The sequence below is a fragment of the Enhydra lutris genome, unplaced genomic scaffold (genome assembly GCF_002288905.1).
Source record: "Enhydra lutris kenyoni isolate GAN:26980312 unplaced genomic scaffold, ASM228890v2 scaffoldscaffold18, whole genome shotgun sequence".
Lineage (NCBI taxonomy): Eukaryota > Metazoa > Chordata > Mammalia > Carnivora > Mustelidae > Enhydra > Enhydra lutris.
In genome coordinates this window covers 19,444,855-19,472,478 of record NW_019154102.1, presented here as the reverse complement: position 1 = coordinate 19,472,478, position 27,624 = coordinate 19,444,855, and the positions used below count along the sequence as shown (strand labels likewise).

The 27,624-nt window shown below is 37.9% G+C and overlaps 1 protein-coding gene across 1 annotated transcript in view; it reads right to left on the bottom strand.

Annotated features, from left to right (window-relative positions):
• Positions 1 to 5,907: 5,907 nt before the first annotated feature.
• The window catches only part of LOC111148084 (aprataxin and PNKP like factor), an 83,825-nt gene continuing 62,108 nt past the window's right edge, over positions 5,908 to 27,624 (bottom strand). The window contains exons 9-10 of the mRNA XM_022504479.1: positions 15,034 to 15,080; positions 5,908 to 6,427 (exon numbers count right to left, since the gene is read on the bottom strand). Of these exons, the coding sequence (XP_022360187.1) occupies positions 6,222 to 6,427; positions 15,034 to 15,080 (253 nt within the window). The 3' untranslated portion in view covers positions 5,908 to 6,221. The remainder of the gene's footprint in view (positions 6,428 to 15,033; positions 15,081 to 27,624) is intronic.

Here is a 27,624-nt window from a genome sequence, read left to right as displayed (position 1 = left end):
CATCCTGACTCCTCACAGTGTCCTCCAACCCACACATCCTACAATAAGGAAGACTCATGTTGGGAGGAGGCTGGAACCAGAGCAAGATTGGAAAGTGCTGTCCTGGAGGTCTCAGAGATCTACGTGAGATGGATTTGGGTGTCATATAACCCAAAGAGCCTGGGTTAAAAAAAAAAAATCTCCAGAGTGGTCATCAGCAGACTTCTTTTTCTCTCCTATGAGGGCCAGATTGCAGGTGCTCTGACTGCTGGGAGTGAGGCTCTGTTTCTGGTCTAAGAAAGAAAATAGGAAATTGGAGGTGGGAGTTGGAAGAGAGGGAGCAGGGGATTGCCTAGAGGTCAGAAGATGTCACTCCCCCCTCAAATATCCTCAACAGATTTCTATAGACAAGAGCGGCCTTTCCCAAAGGGAATTCTGATGTTATAGGATGTTTGTTAGGTGAGGCTCAAAAAGGAGTACAGTGGTGATCAGTTTGTGAAATGCTGGACTACAGGGGCTTCTCAGAGACCCAGCATAGCCTTGCATAAGCAAGTCTATGGATTTGCATAAGCAAATCCATATGGTTGAAATCTTCAAAATTGGGCTTATAGTATTTACTGTCTCTGAAACTTATATAAACCTGATTTTTTTTTTCCTGGAGCATTCTGGAAATTCTAGAATATCCATTCACTCTTTCATTCAACAAATATGTGTCAAGAAGCTATAAGTGTGGCAGACATTGTTCTTGGCACCAAAGATGCATAAATAAACAAGACAATGTTCTTTCCCGAATGGAGTTTATATTTAAGTGGGAGGGCAGCAAGTAAACAAAACTGGGACTATGAAGCATAATAAGGGCTATGAAAATAAAGCAGGGAAAAGAGACAGGGAATGGTGTGAGGGCTTGAGGGGGTGGCTATTTTAGATCAGTAGTCAGAGAAGGCTGCCTGCAGAGTGATATTTGAGTAGAGACCATGAGTGAATGGCTGTGGCCATGTGAAGATCTAGGGGAAGAGTATTCCCAACACAGCATCAAGTCCAAAGACCACAGGCCAGGAGGGAGCTTGAGGAGTTCCATAAACATCAAGAAAACCAGAGTGTTGAAGGTAGAATGAGCAAGATGGAGACGAGGGGCAAAAGACCAGGAGTGTTAAGAGACCTCTCCCTTTAGTAGAGGTAGGTAGAGCCCATCATGAAGGGCCAGGTCATGGGAATGTTCAGGGAAAAGCTGAGCAGATGCAGACTGTGAGTTCAAGGGCAAGTTCCTGACATTCCTCTTCTCCCTCTAACTCCTTCAGTGAACCTTATCTTTCCATCCCTTAAAATAGTGACACTCAAGATCTCTCCCAACTCTCTTTTCCCTAATATCACTCACTCCTTTGGTGATAGACATGACTAGTGTTCACTCTATCTGGTTCTCATCTTTTCTGGGCACCCCTTTCAGTGGGCTGGACCATGTGACTACTTGTGGCCAACAGCCTGTGAGCAGCAGTGATGAGTTCCCTTCCAGCCTGCAGAGCTGGATTTGCAGGGCCTAACCCCCCACTTTCTCTACTCCCCTGGCAGTCCTGGTTAAGAAGGTCCCAGGTTCCAGATGGTACAATGTAGGATGATGGAACCTCTGAAAGCCTGGGATGTCAATCTGTCCTGTGTTAGTGCCCCAGAGAGTCACCTAACACAGGAAATCTTGGCTTAAGAAAACTTTCCTGTAATTAAGTCACTGACATTTTAGGGTTATCCCACTATAACCAACCTAACTGAATGGTGCACTGACATAACGGAGTGGTTCTCAAAATTTTGAGTTAGGACTCCTTTTACTCATAGATTATGAAAGACCCCAAAGAGCTTTTGTTTATGAGGGTCATATCTATAGTGATGCATCATTTGGGAAGTTATAATTGAGAAATTAAAAATATTTATTTACTAACTCATTTAAAAATAACAAACTGGGGCACTGGGGTGGCACAGTTAGTTTAGTGTCCAACTCTTGGTTTTGGGTCAGGTCGTGATCTTAGGATTGTGAGATCATGCCCTGTGTTGGGCTCTATGCTCAGTGTGGAGTCTGCTTGAGATTCTCTCTCCCTCTCCCTCTGCCCCTCTCACTCATGCTCTCTCTCAAATAAATAATAAAGAAATCTTTTTAAAAAATAAAATAAACAAAAATGTATTTTATGAAAAACAATTAGGTTTTTTTTTTAATTTAGTGAGGTGAGTGGCATTGTTTTACATTCTTATGAATCTTTCTAATGCCTAGCTTAATAGAAGACAGCAAGATTCATGGAGCTACTCTCATACGTTGTTTTGTTTAAAGGATATAGAGAAAAGTAGGCCTTACACAGATTAGTACTTGGGAAAGGAAGGAGTATTTTGGTAGGCTTTTCAGATAATTATGGATATTATTTTTGGTATGTCACCAAAAATAGAAAAATGGTAGCTTCTGGAAGGTTAGTTACAATATGCAGTCTGAAACTAAATTAATGAACCATACAAACAGGCTCTGTTACATTAAGTTCCACTGGTCTATCTTATGCTTTGAATGGATTTTACTCAAGCCTGCTTTTGTAATGTACACTGATCATTTGGAAAATATTGGCTTGCTCACTTCCTCAGCTCTTCCAAATGTTGACACACTACATTATATTATATTGCCACAATAACAGTTTCGAAAGCTTTGGGAAGCTATCAAGGACACAGTGACAAATTCAGATTTTCCAAAATTCTAACTTTTGCTTGAAAGCTCAAGTTTTACAATTACAACAAATAATGTGGTTGTTTTCCTTGAAAAACAGATTCGCTTCATACATTTTTGAGGAAACATCTGCCAAACACTCAAATTTGAATAACCATAGCATATCTGCTATGCTAAACATTCTTTCAAGTAAAAATTGTGTTCTATGGGAAAATCGACTAGTTCAGCTTGCAACTCTATCATACAAAGGCTCTTCCTCAGGACTGAGACTATATTTCAAAATGCGACAAGACGGGATATTTAGATTATAACCCAGCATTTCCTTCTCTGACTAGTCCCATTTATCCACTGTTACTTGGCTAATTGCCTCATTGCTTTGTAAGCTCTGTGACTGTAGATCCATGTCTTTTTCTCCCTTGTAGCCCCCATAGTATGCAGTAGTCACTGTTACTAAATGAATAAATATCCAACTTCCCAATAGATTGTAAGCACATCAGAACAGGGATTCTATGCCATTCTGTGCGAAACAGGGTCTTGGGCACAACAGAGCCCAACTGTGGTTGCTTATAATAATAAAGTTTATAAATTATATTAGGATAGCTGGACATAATGTCAGCAGTAATTCATTTTTATCCCTTTTCTTTCAGTATCTATTGTAGAGGAGCCTTGGCAGGAGGAAAATACATACATAGACACAGGCACAGACACACACACCCCATTTTAGATTCCTACTCAAGAAAGAGAACTTAATAGGAACAAGGTGGTCTCACAGAGCAGGGCTGAAGACAGCATGTCAACATGCAGTTTCTCCCATCATGGGGTGTGTTGGTGACATTGAACTCTGCACACATTAATTAGAAAAAAGTCACTATTTATTCTCAGCTTTACGTCATCATTCTTGGAAAACTATGCTCCCAATCTATTTGCTTTCATTACATGAAATGAATGTTTTCAACCACAGAACTTCCAGTTTTAGAAACCAATAGCACTGACAAGGCCATCCTCAACCTGGGGCAAAAATAGAATCAGTGTATGGGTATCACTGAAAAATCTTCATGTCTAGCTTCCCAAGGTCACAGAAACCACACCCCACACACAAACACACGAGAGGTCAACAAAAAACATTTGCTTTCCATGACAAATAGGTGACAAAGGTCTATGTGACAATTTTTGGCTGAGATACAGTTTAAATTCTCTGAACACCCATGATAGGAAGCGCTGGCTCCTAAACACTGTTTAGGATGGCAATTATTGAAAAGAATCAAGTTTTTGTTAACACTGCTCTTGCACCCACTGACCAGCTAATGTCATAAGTTTTCCTTCTATTTTGTAAGTCACAGATTTAAATGTAGTCCAATTACAAGTGGCAAATGTACACAATACTCTAGTCAATTAAGTTATGTATTTATATAGCATGTTGAAAAGTGTCTTCGGGATAATTATGGAAGTCACATCAAACTATCCTTAAAAACAGATACCATGAGGTGCGCCTGTGTAGCTCAGTCAGTTGAGCATCCGACTCTTGATTTTGGCTCAGGTCATGATCTTGGGGTTGTGAGATTGAGCCTGACGTTTGGTTCCACACTGGGCGCGGAGCCTGCTTGAGACTTTCTCTCTCCTCTCCCTCTGCCCCTCCCTCCTCTTAAAAATAAAAAAAAAAAAGCTACCATGAGCTATCACATTATTGCCAACAACATATTCTGATTAAATACTTTTTTCTTTCTGAAAAACTAGTGTCACCTTTTGCATTATCTTTTTATAGCAGGTTTATTAAAATACATAATCTCCATACCATAAAATCTACCCTTTGAAAGTATACAAGTCAGTGGGTTTTGGTATATTTACAGAGTTGTGCAACCATCCCCACTAATTCTAGGACATTTTTAACAATCATAAAAACACTCTCTACCCACTAGCTGTCACCCTCTATCCCTGCCTCCTCTAGCCCCTGGCAACCACTAATCTATTTTCTATGGATTTGCCTATTTTGGATAATTCATATAAATTTGTTTGTATAATATGTGGCCTTTTGTGGCTGGCTTCTTTCATTTAGCACAACCTATTCAAGGTTTATCCATGTTATAGCATGTATCAATCCTTCACTTCTTTTTTATTAACAAAAATGTTCCATTGTAGAGATATGCCACACTTTGTTCATCATTCATCAACTGATAGGCATTTAGGTGTTTCCACTTTTTGACCATTATATCAATTTTATTTTTTTTTATTTATTTAAGTAGGCTCCATGCCCAGCATGGAGCCCAACACAGAGCTCGAACTCACAACACTGAGACCAAGATCTGAGCTGAGATCAAGAGTCAGATGCTTAACTGACTGAGGCACCCAGGTGCCCCTACTTTTTGACTATTATAAATAATGCCTCTATGGACATTGTGTACAAGTTTTTGTGTGAACACATTTTCAATTATTTTGGGATATACCTGTGAGTGCATTTAAAAAACCTTTAAGGATTAAGTCAGTGCAGGGATGAAAATAAGTTCAAAGATTTTTTGTCAAGCCCCCAAGAGTAAAGGGACATTAGAAGGGACAAATCAGTTCCCAAATAAAAGAGGGAAAGTCAGAATAGTAGGTAATAATAGTCTAAAGAAATACTTATCTTGTCCCGGACAGTTTAAGTTAATTTTAACATTACATAATTAACTTCAAAAGACATTCAAAAACAATAAGAAAACAAATATAAATCTGCCTTGCTCTTTTAAGATGTAAATTTCTAGGTTCTATTAGAATAGAAAATATTACTGTTAGAATGTTTTAATGTCAAGACGGAATGTGGAGAGTTAAAATAACCATGTAAGACTTTAGTCTGAAAAGTCTGAAAAAATAGTCTGAGTCTATACACTGTCAAGTCATTTGGATTTTTCTACTTTTAAATTCAGACATAGAGTAAATTACAGATGTGGGACACAAAATAACATTCCCTGCAGGGTGAGCATTTCTATAGTCTAGCTGAATATATTTTCAGTATCCATTTGATACTCATTTCCCCAAGTTTCAAAGAACAAAAGTAGTAAATGAAATTGTAAAGCTCATATCCAGGGTACTAGAAAAATCATAGCCATTATATGATGGCTGTCACTTTCTAAAGCCTGGTTCTGCTTGAAAAATTACTTCAATAATAAAAGAGGCATGCTCTCCTACCCATGATGTCATTGACCTGGTTCTGCTTGCCTAGAGTTCAATAAAGATAGAATCTTTGGAAAAAAGAAACAAGGCCAAAGTTTTGTGCAACCTATGGCTTTTACTTTTTATTCCCAACACACAAAGTACATGAAAAATATCAATTATTTCTCTTTAACTCTTTGTCTGCTTCCCATTTCCAGATGCTTTAAATAGGAGAGAAAAAGCAAGGCAACAAAACAAATTCCATCTACTGCATCAAAGGCTGGCATATCAAAGTTTCATCTGCAAAGAGTCAATAGCAAAGTCACAACTATAAAAAGAAGAAAAACCAATTATCATGTAAGTGCCTCGTTAGTACCTGAATTTTTTCCATAAAGAATAAATGTGAGCCATATATTATTGCAGAAAAAAGTTACTTTCTCCTTTTCATGAACTTTTTTGCTTCTTTCAAAAGCTCTTCCACATCCTCCTTCTCTTGGTCTTCCTGTCCTGGTTCCCAGTCAGAATCTTCATCTGTTGGCTCATATTCTTCTTCCTCATCATCGAGAAAGCTGTCATTGAGGTCATACTCATTGGGTTGCCCAACATTATCACTGTCTTCATCTGCTACGCTTCTCACTGGAAAAAAAAAAAAAAATGGCACACAACATATTAACCACCACTCAAACCTGGGAGCGGAGATAGCCAGCTGTAAAATGTCTTTCTCTAATGAGAAGAATTACTTTTACTTAAAACAGCACTAACCACCACAAGTTTCTAGAAAGGGGGCTTAAATTACTTTGTTAGAATTCTAACTTTCCCTACCGTGAGGCTCCTGAAACTAACATGTCCTGTGAGAATCATAACCACAGTTCCTTAATAATACCATAATCATATTCATCCTACCCTACCCTCGGGGTGGTAGAATATACTCTTGCTCCAGTTACTTATTGTCCCTCCCTGTGATATGATTATATTTAATCAGCCCCAATGACATCACACTTGATCAAAGGAAAGTGGGTGGAAATAGTTTGTGCCACTTCCAAGGGGAAGCTATAAGTGCCTTTCTGGGGTTCTGCGGCCCTTGTTTTCCCTCTGCCACCATCTCCCTCATGTCCCAGCTCAGGGCTGATCCTTCAGCCTGGATTCCAGGATGAGAACACACATTGGACAAGGCCACAGCTAACATGCAGCCATAACATGAAGGAGAAAAACACCTACTTACTGTCGCGAGGCACTGAAATCTGGGGACAGTCTGTGATCACAGGAAAGCTGGCACAATCTGATTAACACACCACGTTTGTGATCAAATGAGAAAACATGAGTCTATATACTTCAGAAAGTATGGTCTAATAGATCTTAGTTTGTTTCAGGGACTGTGACTACTGAAAATATCAGGATTGCTATGATAAAGCCATTCTGCTTTGGAAGTTATCTCTTATAAATATGTGACATCTCAGTAACACCCGTCTCCTTTCAGATTCAGAAATTACCCTAGCAGATTCACAAGAAAAACACATAATGCTGAAACAACTTCAGGTTCTCCTCCTGCTTTATTTGATTATTCCTTCTCAAGCCTTTGCTGACTCTTGCTTGTCTTCCCAACCTCTAAATTTTGGAGTGTTTGAGTTCCTGGCTGGGACCTTCACTTCACACACTCTAATAACACACTCCAGTCCTATATCCTATATTCCCAAATGTATATCCCAAGCCTTGACTACCACCTGAATTCCACTCTCCTTTATCTCACTGTCTATGGATTCTCTCCACTTGCATAAGGAACAGGCATCTTGAAACATCATATTCCCTGAACATAGCTCTTGAGGTGCTTCACCCAAATCTAGTCATTTTCTTATCAGTCTTGAGTCTGTGACTTCTCCAACCTTCCAAGAAACCTTGGAGTCATCCTTGAATATCCTCCACTGAAAACCCAATCTCCAATATGTCAAGAGAATCCTATTGACTCTGCCATCAAAAACTGTCTGCCACTTCTCACCCTATCTACTCCATTGTCTGGTCTCCATACCATCATCATCTTTTCTCAGTCAATTCTAATGTTCACCTAATGGGTTTTTTTGCTTCAACTCTTATCTATTCTCTACAGAGAAGCTAGATAGCTTCCAATAGCTTCCTACCTCACTCTGAATTAAATCTGAAGTTCTGACTTGCAGGTGCTGGCCTCTAAGAGCCTACACAACTAGCTTTTCTGAACTCATCTGCCACTCCTTCCTTACTCTCTTTGTTTCAATTCTACACTTTTTCTACCACACCTTGAATAGGACAAGCAGGATCATCTCCAGCACTTTTGGAGTCACCATTTCCCTTGCCTGGCAAAGTCTTCCCTTAGATGATCACCTGTCTTGCTCTATCCTTCAAGCCTTTGTTCTCATGTCAAACTATCAGAGTCCTTTCACCATCCTACCTGAGATGGCACCTGTCCACCCCCCCAACACACCCTTGCTATTCTGTCCTCTTACATACTTTTTCTTCTCAGCAGTTTCACTATATGACATCACATAGTTGTTTACCTGCGCACTGTCCACCTTTGTAAAATTCTACAAGGGCAAGGCTTTGTCTCTACTGTATCCTCAGCTCCTACAACAATGCCTAACACACAGAAGAAACTTAATATAAATATTTGTTAAATATATGACTGGATGAGCAAATGAACAATCTGCAAATCAATTGCTGAATACCTTTAGTTTTACAGAAAACCTTCTTAATATAACCTACACTAGCCTGTCAATATAATGAGTTACATTAAAGACTTTTATCTAAATCCTGCTAATTGGAGGGGCTTTAAGCTTCAATGAACCTTGGAAATCTTCAGCAGTTTACTGGGAAGGCTTGGCTCATTCCTTGAGCAACAAGGTCATGTTATTTATTTTCTCAAAAAAATTATTTATATCTATCGAGTCTTCATTTATATAAACATCACATAATATGATTCTTTTATTTTTTATTTATATTTTTAAGATTTTGTTTATATGACACAGGGAGCTTGCAGGACAGAGAGCACAAGGAGAGGGAGCCGCAGGCAGAGGCAAAGGGAGAAGCAGGCTCCCTGCTGAGCAAGGAGCTGATGTGGGGCTCCATCCCAGGAATCTGGAATCATGACCTGAGCCAAAGGCAGACACTTTACTGACTGAGCCACCCAGGCGCCCCACATATGATTCTTTTAAATAGCATCTAAAAAATCTAAAAAAACCTATCCATAATAGAACTCCATGCAGCTGGTAGCAAATTTCATCCACTCTACTTCACATGATTGGGTATTTTGTGCTTTAAGCAAAAGCACCTGAAGAGCCAACTCATGACAAAGGCAAAGTCAGCTCTCTGTCCTGTGTTAGCAGGGCCATGCCATGTGGACACTTCTTAACAGGGTATTAAATGCTGACATGTGATTATCTTTCTGGAATCAATTACAATGGATCCTCTTTAACAAACTCAGTTAGTGGCCTTAAGTATTATACAATGTAAATGCCATCTAGATGGGAGTTTACCTTTTTTTTTTTTTTTTTTTTTTGCTGAAGGTGTTTTTAGAAAAATAACAGTTTCTGCCTTTCAGTGTAACTGGGCTACGCAGACAGTGAGACTTGACTTTCTTGGAAAATGCTTTGAATAAGCATACTTGGTGATCTGAATTATTACACGATTTCCTGAATCATAGGAATAAACTCAGGAAGCAGGGTTCTGAACTAAATATGGCTAACACCTAACCTAGGAATAAAATGCCTGTCCTTAGCACACAATTAAGCTTTTATGCCAAAAGGGATATGAAGAACATTGAAAGCAAGGGGGAAAAAAAAAAAAAAAAAAAAACAAACCCATGCATGTATTTTCCAACTGGGCACGCTGAAACATACAGTATGGTAGCTGGGTATCTGGATTTGAAGTGATAAAACTAGAAAAGTTCACATAAACCTTGCTAGTAGCACTTTTTGGCTAGATAAAAACTTCAAAGAAAGCTCATACAAGGAAGTTGGCTGGTAAGAGAACCAGGCAACACTCGAGGAATCCCATCACAGACCATCCCAAGCCAAGACTTCAGTATCGTACAGATACTGTAAATTGGTGAAAAGCTTATTAAAGTGCAAAAATAATAACAGAAGACATAGCAGGAGCTGTTTAACTTTTTTACTCAATAACAAAACATAATTTTTATAGTTATTTTTTGTAGATTTCCACAGAATTAATAATATAATTGCATTTTTTTAAAAATAAGTGCCTACACATAACATTTTCCTATATAATAGCTAGATTTGAAATATAATTTTCTTTTTTTTTTAAGAGGGATTGAGAGTGTGCAGGGGTGGGAGGGAGGGCTGGAGGGAGAGAGAGAGAATCTTAAGCACGCTTAATGCCCAGCACGGAGCCAAGGAGAAGCCTGAAATCATGATCTGAGCCGAAATCAAGAGTCTGGTACTTAACCAACTAAGCCGTCCAGGTGCCCCTGAAATATAATTCTTGAGTGTGTCTAAGAAATCAGAACTGCACTTGTTTCTTCCAAATCAAGGTAAGCTCAGATGAAATTTTTTTTTCTATCTTCACCTAGAAGTTTCTTGCTGTTAGTTACTGCTATTTTTATGTGACTGTCCATCCCCCCTCATCCAACAAAAAGTCTCTAAAAAGCAGCCATGGTTTAAGAGAAAAGATAGACTGGGGAGTAGAAACCCAAAGATCTATGTCATAAACAAGCCCATAAACAATGCACAAGTCACTTAACTTAATGGCTTAATGGAATTTATGTTTTTTATCTATGAGTCGAAGGATGTTGATTAAATTACTTCAAAAATCTTTTCTGACTCCCAAGTTATAATTTTAAGTCCAAAGTAGGAATCATCATTTTCTCTACAAATCACTGAAGTCATACGAAACATAGGGACGACAGCCTGACTGCATGAAGCAGTGCAGGAGAAACAGGTGGTCACTTATTTTGAAGAACTGATGGGTAACGCTGCACTTCCATGATGGAAAAGAACCACCTTTAGAAAAGTAACAAGACTCTTTTAACATCTTTAAAGCAACAACGGATTAACTATTTGATATTAGGCTGTGGTCATTTCTTAATTTCTGCTCATGTAGAAGGATGTGTCACATCAGAATGACAATTCCTAAATTTGTGTCTAAACTTTTCTTTACAGTTTAAAATTTCGCTGTCAGTTCTTACCCTAAGAACATCAGTCTGAAGAGCTAGTGAAGAGTAGTACACTGTGTCAAGTGCATATTGGAAGAAATGCTGGTTTTTACAGAGAGAAAAGATCGTTCCAAATTGCTGATTTTTCCAAATAGATTTCTGGTGTTAGGATCTAAGACTGTCATCTTAGATGACATATAAGAGATGCCTCATAACAGATTTATAGCTTAACATCAATAATTCTTCAGATTTTATTGTCCTTTCTTTACCAGTAAATCTGAGGACTAATTAGGATATTAATTCTCATTAAGTAAAAACAAATTTTAGCTCAATATTCTAAAGATGAAAACCTACTACATACTACAAGAATAAACACTTTTTCAAACACTTCATTTTACTAGTAAAGACTCATCTTTCTCATGTACCAAGCTACTAGTTGGGTATTCATATTTTAGCCTTGGAAAAGCAGCTTGTATATTCCGGTCTACTTTATTATACATTAAGTTTATTCCTCTTTTTAAATTCCACTGCACTAGCCTTTTTTGTATCCCCAAATCTCTCTGCTTTCCCTACACTAAGCATCAGTTTATAGAATCTCATTTAAGTTCCATTAATTTCCATAATAGCTTTCTAGAACTTTTGGGTTCTACTTCTGGAAGGAAAGTATATATAAGCAAATGTGTGCATACCATTGCAGAACTAGAGATAAATTAAAATAGCTATCAGTAGAACATTTTAAGTTTTCAGCCATGGGTGGTACCAATAGCCTAGAATAATGCATATCACATAATAACAAAAGCCAGAATGATTCCAATAATCAAATAATAAAATGCTGATAATAATTTTTTTAATACTGTCAACAGGTAAGGTAGCTAAGAAAGTATAAAATAAAATTTTCCTGGCACTGATTGCTCTTGCATTCAGTATTTTGTGCCAAAACCAGAGTACTCTAAGAAGAAGTGTGGAAAGTTAGTGAAATTTTAAATCAATTAGATATAAAAGAAACTTAATAGATGACGGCAGTCAAACCTACAAAAAAAAAAAAAAACCTACATAAATTGTTACATGTGTGGAAGAACTCTGTAGACAGAAATGTTTTAGGAGTGCTACAATCAGAAGTTAAATATTAAGAGTTTAATGCAGTTATTTTAACATTGGTACCATCTTAAATTTTATTGTCTCATTGCGTAGTTATGATACCCCACCTCAAATTCAACATGTTTAAATTAAAGCAACAGCTACCTGGCTCTTCCTCCTGATCTCTATGATATGTAAATGTCATCCCTAGTCTCCTGATAAATTGCATTATAATTCTGAGTCATCATTATTTCCTTTATGTCACCCCAGGCCCCAAACCAATTAGTTGGCAAATCGATATTTCTTTCAAAATCTTACTTGAATCCAATTCTATCTTTCCATTCTTATGGTGGCCAACCAAGCTCTGGCCCTTTATTCAACTGCTTAACATCCAGAAATCTTCCCCCACTCTAACTCTGACTGTTCATTGTCACCAACTTGATTTGGATAAAATACTGCCTCCCCATTCCAAGCCAATGCACCCGTATCTTTGGTATAGTTTTCAAGGGCTTCTGTAATCTGATACAATACAACCTTTTAGTATCATCCACAGTTAACTACAGACACTCTCCATGTTAGCTGAACTGACCCACTTGCTAACCCCACACACCACTTACCATCTTCCTCCTTGGTGTCTTTCACTGATCTATTCCTCACTTTGTCTGGGATATCCTCTATCTACCGACCACAAAGCTAAGAAACACAGGCGATTCAAATCCAAGCACCTTAAAGACCAACTTAGCCTAGATTCCCACATCATGGTCTACCCTGATAAGCCCCAGCAGAAAGTACTTCTTCCCTTTCTCAGAGATTTTAGACCGTCTTTGCCACAAGCACATATAGAGCCAGAGCTGGTTCTCACGGATCTCTGTTAACTCTGCTTGTTTGGAAGACATAATAAATGAATCAATAAGTATACAATGAATCTATATAAATGAGATTAAGATCTTGGGTGATGTTAAACTTTAAGGATTCAGGAGATGAGAAAAACTAGGATGTTAGAATTCACTGTTAGATAACTCTAAATTAAGAAATATAATTATACCCCAATATTTAAGATTGGAAATACTCCAGACACCTTAAATTAAAAGTTTTAGAATAGGAAGAGTGTTTCAACAATTTGGCCTTGAAAGTAGATTAAAAATATAAAATTAAATTTTGGAATGCCTGGGTGGCTCAGAGGTTAAGCATCTGCCATGGGCTCAGGTCACGATCGAGGCCCACATTGGGCTCCCCGCTCAGTGAGGGATCTGCTTCTCCCACTCTCTCTGCCTCTCCTCTCCAGCTTGTGTTCTCTCTCTGTCTCTATCTCTCTCACTGACAAATAAAATCTTTTTTAAAAAAATTAAATGTTGCTTAAAAATACCTACACTTTTATAAAAACTGGCTTTCTAATGAGGTAAAAATCTTTTCTTAAAGAAAGCTAGTTGCTGTAAAAATATGTTCTTCCTTCAGAAGATTCCCTAATGATAATTCAAAGAGGCTTTTCAAAGAAAGCTCAGATTAAACTATTGTACCTGGTGTGCATTGATAGTTTTTAGGAAATTGGTTCTTATTTTTATAGATACAGATGTGTCAAATGCATTTTTCATGAAACAGTGTTAAATCTTGCTAATAAAATATGCTTTAATCAACATACATTACATGACTGCTGGTAAGAAAGTTTATTTAACCCCCAGAAATGCTACATCATTGGTACAGCCCCAGTAAAAATATGTGTAACACGTAATGTGTAACCTCTATAACCTATGAGCTCGGATAAAATGAGTTGTGTTTGAAGTACTGAAGTACGAAAATGTGTTTCAGTGACAAATTTCAAATGGAATTCTTTCATGGTGAAATTCTTTACTTCTGTCACTTGGTTACAAAGGGGCTGTGTTTATGCACACACATGTGCATGTGGTCATAGCCTACAGAATATGCATTTTCTTCTCTCATTCTGTGGGTAGAAATATTGTGTGCCAAATTGGCCTCTGCATTATATGAACGATACGAAGAAGCCAGAATTTGTTAAAGTTAAAAAGTATTCGAGTTTGAAACGGGGGAAAGAGAAGGTAGGACGGATGCCTGCACCTAAGACTGAAGGACATTTGATGGATGCTTCCCTGGTATCTGTCCTCCCTGCCTCTCTTTCCCCCAAAACTTTAGTTTCTATCAGGGATCCCTGTGGTTCTGAAGAAAGTGACCTATCCTAATTCCAGGGGTGGTTCAAATTCATCAGTGGTCCTAGTGATTCATTCAAGAGTAACAATATGATCTAAATCAGTAAAAAAAGTAAATTTCATGATTCTTCCTAGGAATAGTGAGAACTGAAGTTGTTCATCCACTCTCTCTCCTGAGATGTAAACATGGGTGCTGAATAAGGATGCGTCTAGTCCCTTTGTGGTGGGGAGGAGCCGGTCTTAGGATGACAATGACCCCTTTAAAGACAGATTGATGAAAGGAAATTGGGTCATTGGTGACATTATTGACATTACTAATGAGCCAAAGCAGTAAATGTCTAAATCCATCCACACTTATTGTATTTTTTCACTTAAAGAAATCAGTAAGTTCTCATTATCACTGAGGATAGTTTGAGATTTTGTTTTCAGATAATGGCCAACAAAAGAATTCTAAAAGATACAATGATAAATATATATTGTTGTGCAACGATTGTAGAAAACATCTGGTATATAAAAAATTTACCACTTTAAAAAAATTTTATTTATTTGAGAGAGAGAGAGAGAGAGAGAGCGAGCATAGGAAGTGGAGGGCTAGAGGGAGAAGAAGACTCCCCGCTGAGCAAGGACCCAGATGTGGGACTAGATGCCAGGACTCCAGGATCATGACCTGAGCTGAAAGCAGTTACCTAACCACCTGAGCCACCCAGGAGCCCCTACCACTTTTTTTAAATCTAAGAAAAACCATTAAAATCAGCAAATTCATAGAAGCAGACATTAAACAAAAATTCACATAACTGGAAATTGTACCTAGGTTTAACAAGAGAATCATTTGAAGATTTCATCTTGTTACCTGAGGTAAAATTACTTACCTGGAACTCCACTATGTCTGTATTCTATCTTGTGCTGGGGATTCTTCCTAAAAAAGAAGGAGAAACCAAAAATAAGATCTAGTTTTCCAATCACTAAAAATTAGTAGGAATATTTAATTAAACTAGAACAAAAACGACAACAACAACAAAATAAACCAGAACACTCACTAACCTACAAATAAAATTAGGACCCAATAAGCTTCTTACTGAAAAGCATTTGCTTTTTTCGTTGTTAACTACAGTCACCATGCTATACAAAACCTTTTTTTTTTTTTTTTAAGCATTTATTTATTTGAGAGAGAGAGCACAAGCCAGGGGAGAGGCAGAGGGAGTGGAAGAAGCAGAGTCTCCCCCTGGCAGGGAGCTCAACATGGGGCTTGATCTCAGGACCCTGGGATAATGACCTGAGCCAAAGGTAGACGCTTAACTGACTGAGCCACCCAGGTACCCAAAGCATTTGCTTTTTAATTACAACACTGAGTGCTTATTACATGCCAGGTATATTTCTAGATGCAAAGATATCCTGATGAACCAGACAAAAGTTTTTCCCTCATGACTTACTGGAGAAAAATAATATGAGATGAAGAACAAGATGTCATATTCCCCAAATATAACATATTATATTTCTAAAATGTCAATGCCATGTATCACATATATAAAAATACAATGTATAATCATGTATAAAACATAGAACACAAAATATCAAATATGTGTGTATATGTGTTTGTAATCTCTGAAAGGATACTTTTATGGTCTTCTTGAATCCAAAGACAAAAGCATCTAAGTCATGTCTCTAAAGATCCCCAATTGTTAGGAGAAAACAGAAAAGGCAATTTGCATTGAGAAATGTATAAGACATACTCCAAAGTCAAACAGAAACTACTGTTTGGGTATCTATTTTTGATTATATGTACCTATGATCCTTCTATTATTTTATTAGTTAAATGAATGTTGGGATATGCTATATATATAAGACATTCTCCAGATAATAAAAAACTGCCCAGGCAGCAAAAATCCAAATCAGTAACTGGTCGATCATGACCCACTTGATGGGTACTTCTCTTAGGGGACTCACACAGGAGAGCTGGGGTACACTGACAATAGGCATGTGCTAAGGTACACAGCTCATACAAAGCTGTTGTGAGGATTCATGAAGAATACAGAGCAAGTCCTTAGTCTAAGGGCATGATAGGTTGTAAGTGATGAATGTTAACCATTGACACATCCATCACTGGTTCAATAAATAGTCATGGGGCACTAATTACATGTCAGGCTCTGTCAGGTGTCAGGGACGTTTCTTATTGCTAATATCTCTTCTTTCTTGGGTTTCTTGGGATCACTTTTCATCTGTGAGCATTAACACACTATAAGATTGCAACCACACAGTTAATTAGGGTCATAACTCAACAGTTTTGAAAAGTGGAAAAAAGATTCTAGAAAAGATTGTGTATTTGGGATAATTAACCCAAATCTGACCTTTTAATGGAAAAGACACTTCAAAGTTGAGAGAACGAAACTGGACAACTTCAACGTGACCAAGAGAGCTGCACATGAACAAAGCTGCAGGGATGATCTGTGGGAAGACTGAACACACCAGCACAGCTCACTGACTTGTTGAATGCAGTCTATGAAAATGCAATTAATGCTGGACGTCAGAGGAGGAGGAGCAGAAACACGAGGGAGAGGGACATTAATACCAATAACCTGGAAAAAGATTGTTGGTCATTTGGGAGTATTTTTGGTAAACTTTTACAAAATCTTTTTGTGAGTGTGATAAAATTAAATACAGTGGAAGGTTTTTGTTTTGAAAAAAATGGCAAACCTACTGAAAAGTAGCAAGATTAGTACACTGAAATTTCGTAAACCTCTGTTGAGATTCTTCAAGTGTTAATAATCCATATAGATGTCCAATTGTTGTTATTATTATTACTATTTATAGTCTTCTGAGATTTAAAACTGTTTTCTTCATTTTAATACATATATTTTTCAGGTCCCAAGCAGTCCCAACTTTTCCCACTTTGCTCTTAATAATTAAGAAGAAATTTATTGAACAGTTAAATATAGTCTTAACTGTTTGCTACTACAGCCTCTTTCAAAAGCTGCTTTTAGAAAGTCTCAAGTAAGTGAATGTCTGTCTTTAGAAATAAGTACAGAAATAGTACAGAGGACCTGAACAGAATTTTTCCAAAGAAGACCTATAAATGGCCACCAGACACATGAAAAGATGCTCACCATCACCAATCAAGGAACTGAAAATCAAATCCACAATGAGATGTCACCTTACACCTGTCAGAATGGCTAAAATCAAGAATACAACAAATAACAAGTGTTGGTGAAGATCTGAAGAAAAAGGAACTCATGTGCACTACTGGTAGAAATGTGAATTGGTGTAGCTACTGCAGAAAACAGCATGGAGGTTCCTCAAAAATTAAAAACAGAAATACCATATGATATTTACCCAAAGAAAGAAACACTAATTTGAAAGAATATATGCACCCCTATGTTTACTGTAGCATTATTTATAATTGCCAAGATATGGAAGGAACCCAAGGGTCTATCGATAGAAAAATTGATAAGGAAGATGTGTGGTGTGTGTGCATGTGTGTGTGTGTGTAATATCATAGACCCTTTAAAAAAGGATGAGATCATGCCATTTGCAACAACATGGATAGCCCTAGAGGATATTATGCTAAATGAAATAAGTCAGACTGAGAAAGACAAATACCATATGATTTCACTCATACGTGGAATCCGAAAAAAACCCCAAGTGAATAAACAAACAAACAAACAAAAACAGAATCAGACCTATAAATGCAGAGAACAAACTGATGGTTGCCAGAAGGGCGGAGGTGGGAGGATGGGGAAAATGGGTGAAGGAGAGTGGGAGAAAGAGGCTTCCAGTTATGGAATGAGTAAGTCACAGGAATAAAAGGCACAACATAAGGAATATAGTCAATGATACTGTAATAGCTTGTATGGTGACAGATGGTAGCTACCCCTGGGGTCAGCAGAGCATAATATATAAACTTGTTGCACTGTGTTGTACACCTGAAACTCATGTAACATGTGTGTCAACTACACTCAAATTAAAAAAAAAAAAAAAGATACAGAAATGGAACCAAAGAGTTTACAGAGACTCAAGTACAGTTTATGCACCAAATACCAGTTAAAAGACTGCTGATAACAGCTGTCACCACCACAGAGACTGAAAGTGAGAATTACTGTTTTTAAAGGCAAACAGGCTGGGGGCCTGGGTACTGATTCAACCTTCCGGTTGCCAAAGATAGTTCATGCTTCTCCATTATCCTGAAACACAGCCACAGTGGCCCTCACAAACCCCGCCAATATAATATCATCTCACATACTGCCTAGGAGAAGGCAAACCACTTCAGAAAAAAAGATGAGGAAAAAAGTTTTACATTTGTATATTCCCAAACAGAAGAGCAGAAAAGTGTATTTTGAAATTTTGTACCCAGAAAAGAAAAAGATTTGCAGCTCCATGGACAGATTTTCATCTGCCTTAGAAGGGGGGAATGTTTCTTAGAGGCTCTGATAATAGTTTCCATCCTTTCCTAGAAGAACTTGCTATTTTCATTACAAGACAAGTGTAGCGGCACCTGGGAGGCCCAGTTGGTTAAGCGTCTGCCTTTGGCTTAGGTCATGATCCCAGGGTTCTGGGATCAAGCCCCATATCAGGCTCCCTGATTGCAGAGGAGTCTGCTTCTCCCTCTACCTACTGCTCCCCCTGCTTGTGCTATCTGTCAAATGAATAAATAAAGTCTTTAAAAAAAAAAAAAGACAAGTGTAAGACCGTTAAGGAAACCAGAAGAAACGAGTCGATTTGATACTTTTCCACATTTAGAGGCCAAACTTCCAATTTCAAACAAAAGGATTATTATCAGTACAGTTTTTGCTTAAAAACGAAGAAAAAATATCTTCTGTGACAAGTCCAAAAGTTTTCTCTTTAGATCTTTAGGATGTATTTCCAAGTATATTTTCTTCGTTGATGATAAGTATAACTCTCAGCATGGACTTTAATAGGAAAATGAGCCAAAAAGAAAAGAGAATATATCACATGCAAAAGCACATACTCAAAATAAAAATACGTTTTAGACACGTCTTGTTTATGTAGCAATTTAAATGTTAAAAAAAATCAGTATTCTGAATGTTAAATTCTTAAATTATGCCCTTCTTCAAGGTGTCCTGTAATCCCAGTCCCAACCTTTATTTGCAGTTCCAAGCTTTCATTTCTACTTCAGGAGAGTATTTTTGATTCTTTGCCATCAGTAGGTACTTGCTCACAGCGTTTTTGCCAAGAACGTTCTTCCTACTATACACTGCCCAAGTTCAAATCATACCTCCTTTAGGAAGGGAATTCTGATAATCACTGGGACACAGCTCTAGAATACATGGCCCATATCTACCATTGGGTGCTCACTACATAATTTTTTTTTTTAGAAGATTTTAATTTATTTATTTGACAGAGAAAGACACAGTGAAAGAGGGAACAGAAGTAGGGGTATTGGGAGAGGTAGAAGCAGGCTTCCCACTGAGCAGAGAACCTGATGCAGGGCTCAATCCCAGGACCCTGGGATCATGACCTGAGCCAAAGGCAGACGCTTAACAACTGAGCCACCCAGGCGCCCCTCACTAGGTAACTTCTTACAGTGTCATCTAAATTTTCAACACAAGTGTGTATGTATGTGTGTGTGTGTTCTCTATCATCTATCAAATGAGCCACTAGAAGCCACGGAGTTTTTCTTGCATCTTTTAATATCTTTTATAGCACCTTTCACAAGGCAGTATTCATCTGTAGTTTTAACAAATTTACCTACCAGAATGTAGATTCTTTTAAGGTAAAAGGTTTTTTTTAGTTAAACTTTTACATGTTTCCAAATTGGTGAAATATTTTATATTTTCCTATTTAATAAGAAAACAAGAAACTTGTTTTTGCTAACTTTACTACTGTTTCTTAAAATAAGTGTTGAAAGGAACTTGACAGAGTATTATCAATATTGTACTGTCAATACTGTCAGTACATACTGAAGTTTAAAATTCTCACTGGTTGGAGCACAAAAAGCAGTTTCTAGTAATGTCGAGACTGGTAATAAGTGTTTTTGAGTTCATGTTAACACTTAACATTTTTATAGTAATCCTAATCCACGAATCCTAATGTTTTCAGAACCCTATCCTTTGAAAGGTGGTTTTTTTACCAGAAATTTGCCAGAGAATGCCTATTCTCATTAGGTTGGAAAGAACATCAATGTGCTGAAACTCTTTTATATTCACACTTACAAAGTTAATAATCCAAGTACTCACTGAATCTTTTTATGCAAGCCTAAGACTAAAACATGTTAGAATTTCCTGCCATTAACAATTCATATTACTTCCCCAGGAAACAATGAAAATGTAACAATCATATAAAGCAGACTCCCCTGCAATCAGGTTCCTGAGATACTGACTGGTCAGCATCACCAGACACTTAGCTCTAGTCAATCAATCATGCATGGAACACAGGAACACACAGTCCTTCACAAATGCTTAAGAGATAGATGCCACCGTGTTCTGGATCTGTCCTCATTTGGCTGGTTGAACTTTGGACCACTGGCATTGCTATGGAAGGGGTTCAGGTTTCAGGATCAGAAGGGCTGATTATGAATTCAAACTATACCTTTTACTGGTTGTGTGATTCATGGAAAGTCCTATACACCAAGTCACCATTTACTCATCTGTAAAGCAGGGATAATACTGCTTAGCTCACACAGGGTTGTTCCCAGGGTTAAATGAAGTAACAGGTATAAACACTTATAGGCTATTTAAGTATATTCCACGTGTCAGCTATTTTTATAGAAACAGAAATTGATTTTACTTTAAGACAGCCAACAATGTGTGAAAACTCTGTGTGCCAGTAAAAGTAAGTGCCAATTAAAAAGTGCATATGGAATGAAAAAAATTAAAAAATTCGAAAGTCTATTAAATAACAAAATATGGGGGGAAAAGTATTGCCAATTAATACTAAATAGCTGAATTTTGTTTTTAATAATACATATTATTATGATAGAATATTTTCCTCATCATGCTTCACATATTCATGGAATATTTTCCTTTTTTGTTTTTGTTTTTTTTAAGATTTTTCTATTTGTCAGAGAGAGAGAGTGTGTACGTAAAAGAGAGAGCACACGTGCAAGCTGGGGGAGAGGCAGGCAGAGGGAGAAGCAGACTCCCAGCTGAGCAGGGAGCCTGATGTGGGCCTTGATCCCAAGATCTTGGGATCATGACCCAGTCCAAGGCAAATGCTTAATTGACTGAGCCACCCAGGCATCCCTATAGAAAATTTTCAAAAACTCACCTGTGCATATTTCATTTTCAAAAATCAGTCATTTCATAACAAGGCAGAATATCTTTTTCATATAACTCTGGGTTAAGGCTGACAGTTTTGTGCAGCTCTGTGAGGGCACATGAGCATTTGAGATAACTTTCAAAAATAATGCCAAATTCCATCCAGGACTTTTTCCTAATAATGAATGGAAATACTCAGAGTTCATTCATAAAAGATTTACATCCATCGCAAATGGCATTTTCTGTAACTTAGCAGACCTCAAAATCCTTTCTGAGTTTTTTTTTATTATTCTTAATTATTAATGGCAATATTTGGTTTCTGAACATAAAACTATACACCCATAACCATACCAGGGTTTCAGGAGCTGTTATATTTTAAAATATACATTTTCCAAAAAAAATTCTGATTTTAATGATATTGGTATTGGAATAAATACATATCTGAAGGAAGAACACTCCAGGAAAAGGAAATGGAAAATGTCTGTAAATTCACTAAGTCCCTGAGGTAGGAAACAAGCTAGGGTATTTGGAAAAACACACAGATTTGTAAAGCTCAAAGAGAATGAATGAGAAACAGTACAGTATGTAGTCAGAGAAGGACTTGTAAGCTACAGTAAAGAGTTATGTGGGAAAATATTGGGAGATTTTGATTAAGAAAACATGATACAATTTAATTTTAGAGAATTATTCTGGTTGCTTATGGAAAATGAACCACAGGAGGGCAAGAGGAGAAACTAGGGTAACAGTTAAGAAGCTACTTCAGCACTTCAGAGGTAAGACGTGGTGGTTATGACTAACATGATAAGAGGTGGGGAAGAGAGAAGTGCTCAGTGCCTAATATATTTTCAAGGACGAAATGGCAAGAACTGCTGATGGACTGAAAGTGGGACGTGAAGAAAAGAGAAAAATCAAGGCTGTTTCTAGGTTTGGAGCCTAAACACTGTGGGAATGGTGAAGTCATTTACACAGGTGGAGAGCACTTGGGAAAGAGTTGTTTTCATGATAAAAATCCAGAGTTCTGTTTCAGATGTACTAAGTTTGAACTACCTATTTTACAACCAAGTGTATGAGTCTGGAACCATTTAATTGAATCAGATTCCCTCAGGAGTAAGAACAAATAGAGAAGGACCTCATTCAGGGAACTGAGCCCTGTGGCTTGGTGATAATTACAGGTGGGGAAAAAGAAGAGGAGGTAGGAGAGAAGGCTAAGGAAGAATGGGCTAGGAATATGACCGGTCTGGCTTTATGGAAATGAATAAATCGCTCTCTGCTCTGGGCATTGCCATTACCGAGTATAGGACCCTGGAACACAAATGATCCAACCTCTGCGTTTCCCATATTTTCATGAGGAATTGAAGCCCAGGAAAATCAAATGACAAGCAAAGTCATGCTATAGAGTTGGTACAACTATCTAGAACCCAGGTCTACTGACAATGTCTCTCCACCATAAAGCCCTACCTTAAGATTAACTAGGCAATGGTAACAAGAACGGACTCATACTTTTTATTTTTGTTTACTTCCAAAGATTTTGTAACTTAATACCAAAACTTAAACCCACAATTTAAAATGAGCCTGAAGTACTATTTTACATCAGCTCCTATAAATAGTGACTACTGGCTTGCTGGATGCTCAGTATTTGCTCAGTAAGTGATCATACTATATTTTTGTTTTCATTCCAAAATAATTTATCTTGCATTTTTGAAAGTCAATATCTATTTTAAAATCTAAAGCAAAAAGCATGAATCCTATGTTATCAAATATCTAAGTCTCAAAATTTAGAGGAAAAAGAAGAGTTAGTTAATATAGTCTTTATTAAATAGTAAAAGAGTAAACCAGCATAAGATAATGGAAAGTAGCCAATCTGTTAAATGAACATCATTACATTTACTATCCATGCCAAAAGAACTCTGAAAATTCTTATATACATGCAATTAACACTAAACATAACAAAAAAATAAAATTTCTCATTATGAAAATAGATGTATATTCAAATAAAGAAGAAAAACAAAACCACAAAACACATTCCAGTACATTTTTTCAAGGCTACATAGACATAGTTGATGTTGTCACTACTATTTCTAAATGTAGTTTAAAAAAAATTATAACCAAGTCTTATGTAAAACTGCATAGCTGAGCCTGTGTGTGTAGTCTAAGATACTTTCTTCAAAGATGATATTCTTACATGTGATTAAAGAACTGCAAGCATGGCAGGCAATGATAGGTTACTTCCTCTATATGCAGATCCTATAAAAACGGATTAAGATTCTAACAACTTTGATTATTTGTAACCATAAATAAAATGACTAGGACACTTGGGTGGCTCAGTCGGTTAAGCGGCTGCCTTAGGCTCTCGTCATGACCCCACATCCTGGGACTGAGCCCCACATCAGGCTCCTTGCTCAGCGGGGAGCCTGCTTCACCCTCTGCCTGCCACTTCCCCTGCTTCTGCTCTCTCTATTGCTCTCTCTCTCTGATAAATAAATGAATGAATGAATGAATGAATAAATAAATAAATAAATCTTAAAAAAAAAAGACTGATGGCCTCACATGATTGATTCTGGGAATCTCAACTACCAGACAACTAGTTTCCCTATTAAAACCTACTTATTGGGGCACCTGGGTGGCTCAGTTTGTTAAGCTGCTGCCTTTGGGTCCTGGGATCAAGCCTGGGATCCCAGGGATCAAGTCCTGGGATCTCAGGGTCCTGGGATCAAGCCCCGCATGGGGCTCTCTGCTCAGCAGGGAGCCTGCTTCCCCCTCTCTCTGCCTGCCTCTCTGCCTACTTGTGATCTCTGTCAAATAAATAAATAAAATCTTTAAAAAAAAAAAAACTACTTATTTTGCCTCAAATAAAATAATACGGATTTATGTTAAACACACATTCCTAATTTTTATGAAGCAGCTCCCCAAAATCAGTATCCTCTGAAGTGTACATCTGCACATATGATCAATTAAGATAATATTGCAATACTTTGGAATACTTTTCAAAAATAAAAGAGGAGAGGCGCCTGGATGGCTCAATCGACTGAGCAACTGACTCTCGGTTTTGGCTCAGGTTATGATCTCACGGTCCTGAGACTGAGCCCCATGTCGGGCTCCAACCTGGATGTGGAGCCTCCTTGAGATTCTCTCTCCTTCTCCTTCTCCCCCACCCTGCTCATGAGCACATGCATGTGCACTCTCCCTCTCTCTCTAAATAAAAAATACGAATAAATAAGGAAATAGCAAAAAAATTTAGATCATAGCTATAAACTTGGATCAACAAATAACAAAAGAAAATGAATTTTCTTACTATCAAATACACTTTTAAAAAACCAGTTATGCTTGTCGTAAAACACTGTGTTCCTTCAACTATAGAGATCACGTTGCAGATTCATGACAGTGAGAGCACTTACAGCTGATAACTAATACACTGCCTTATGCCATCCCTCTTAGAAGGTATTACAATTATAAAAAAATAAAAAGTAGGTCATTGGCTTCCAAAAAACATCAAGGCACCAACATTTTCATTTGCATAATACATACCTGCCTTAAGTGTTTAAATCTGAGGCAATGTTATGAGTTTGACTTCACATTTTTACACTGAACTGGTTGCAGATGGATTCCATTCATTTTAGCATATATATATATATATATATATTCTAAAGTTAGTGCCTAATTTAACAAACAAGAACAGGAGTAATACACTGCATAAAATCCTATTACACACCAGAGGAAGTGAATGAGTCAGAGGCAAGCACAGCAATCACTGGGTTATATTAGACATTAAGTATCTAATATTCTATTTCTGACAAGTATTAAGCTAATCAAATGCATTAAACTGAGCACCTCTTCTGACAGACTATAGAGTACAGCACAAAAAGAATAAATCAGATTTACTAATGGGCAAAGTACTTAAAATGACAACATTAACTAGTTCTTTCATATTACCATTTTTTCAGGTTGATTTAATTTTGTGAGGTTTAAAGAAGTATAATGTCAGAAAATTTTAGTAATACTTATAGTCTAGAAAAGAATAAAATTTAATAATTAAATATCTTTTTAAAACATCAACCTCTTAGAGGAGTCAAGATGGCGGAGAAGTAGCAGGCTGAGACTACTTCAGGTAGCGGGAGATCAGCTAAATAGCTTATCTAAAGATTGCAAACACCTACATATCCAACGGGAGATCGAAGAGAAGAACAACAACTCTAGAAACAGAAAATCAACCACTTTCTGAAAGGTAGGACTGGCGGAGAAGTGAATCCAAAGTGATGGGAAGATAGACCGCGGGGGGAGGGGCCAGCTCCCGGCAAGCGGCGCAGCAACGGAGCACAAAATCGGGACTTTTGAAAGTCTGTTCCGCTGAGGGACATCGCTCCAGAGGCTTAACCGGGGTGAAGCCCACGCAAGGTCGGCGTGGCCTCAGGTCCCGCAGGGTCACAGAAGGATCGGGGGTGTCTGAGTGTCGCAGAGCTTACAGGTATTAGAACGGGGAAGCCGGCTATAGAGACAGAGCCGAGGAGTGAGCTCTCAGTTTGGGGTTACCTTGAACCGGTCACAGGCTCGGTCAGCTCGGAGCGCGGCCAGAGGCCAGGGTGACGGGAGTAATTGGACGCTGTTCTCTGAGGGCGCACTGAGGAGTGGGGCCCCGGGCTCTCGGCTCCTCCAGGCCGGAGACCGGGAGGCCGCCATCTTCATTCCCGCCCTCTGGAACTCTACGGAAAGCGCTCAGGGAACAAAAGCTCCCGAAAGCAAACCCAGCAAACCCGAGCGGATTACTCAGCCTGGCCTGAGTAAGGGCGGTGCAACTCCGCCTGGGGCAAAGACACTTGAAAATCACTACAACAGGCCCCTCCCCCAGAAGATCAACAAGAAACCCAGCCAGGACCAAGTTCACCTACCAAGGAGTGCAGTTTCAATACCAAGGAGAGCAGCGGAATTCCAGAGGAGGAGAAAGCAAAGCACGGAACTCATGGCTTTCTCCCCATGATTCTTTAGCCTTGCAGTTAATTTAATTTTTTTTCTTTTTCAATTTTTTTTCTCTTCTTCTGCTAAATTTTTTTAACTTTTACCGTTTTCTTTTTTAACGTTTTTTAAATAGTTTATCTAATATATATATATATTTTTTCCTTTTTATATTTTTTCTTTATCGGTTTTCTTTTTTTAATTGTTTCTTTTTTTTTTTTTTCTTTCTGAACCTCTTTTTATCCCCTTTCTCCCCCCTCACAATTTGGGATCTCTTCTGATTTGGCTAAAGCATATTTTCCTGGGGTTGTTGCCACCCTTTTAGTATTTTACTTGCTCCTTCATATACTCTTATCTGGACAAAATGACAAGGCGGAAAAATTCACCACAAAAAAAAGAACAAGAAGCAGTACCGAAGGCTAGGGACCTAATCAATACAGACATTGGTAATATGTCAGATATAGAGTTCAGAATGACGATTCTCAAGGTTCTAGCCAGGCTCGAAAAAGGCATGGAAGATATTAAAGCAACCCTCTCGGGAGATATAAAAGCCCTTTCTGGAGAAATAAAAGAACTAAAATCTAACCAAGTTGAAATCAAAAAAGCTATTAATGAGGTGCAATAAAAAATGGAGGCTCTCACTGCTAGGATAAATGAGGCAGAAGAAAGAATTAGCGATATAGAAGACCAAATGACAGTGAATAAAGAAGCTGAGCAAAAGAGGGACAAACAGCTACTGGACCACGAGGGGAGAATTCGAGAGATAAGTGACACCATAAGATGAAACAACATTAGAATAATTGGGATTCCAGAAGAAGAGGAAATAGAGAGGGGAGCAGAAGGTATATTGGAGAGAATTATTGGAGAGAATTTCCCCAATATGGCAAAGGGAACAAGCATCAAAATCCAGGAGGTTCAGAGAACCCCCCTCAAAATCAATAAGAATAGGTCCACACCCCGTCACCTAATAGTAAAATTTACAAGTCTTAGTGACAAAGAAAAGATCCTGAAAGCACCCGGGAAAAGAAGTCTGTAACGTACAATGGTAAAAATATTAGATTGGCAGCAGACTTATCCACAGAGACCTGGCAGGCCATTAAGAGCTGGCATGATATATTCAGAGTACTAAATGAGAAAAACATACAGCCAAGAATACTAAATCCAGCTAGGCTATCATTGAAAATAGAAGGAGAGATTAAAAGCTTCCAGGACAAACAAAAACTGAAAGAATTTGCAAATACCAAACCAGCTCTACAGGAAATATTGAAAGGGGTCCTCTAAGCAAAGAGAGACCCTAAAAGTAGT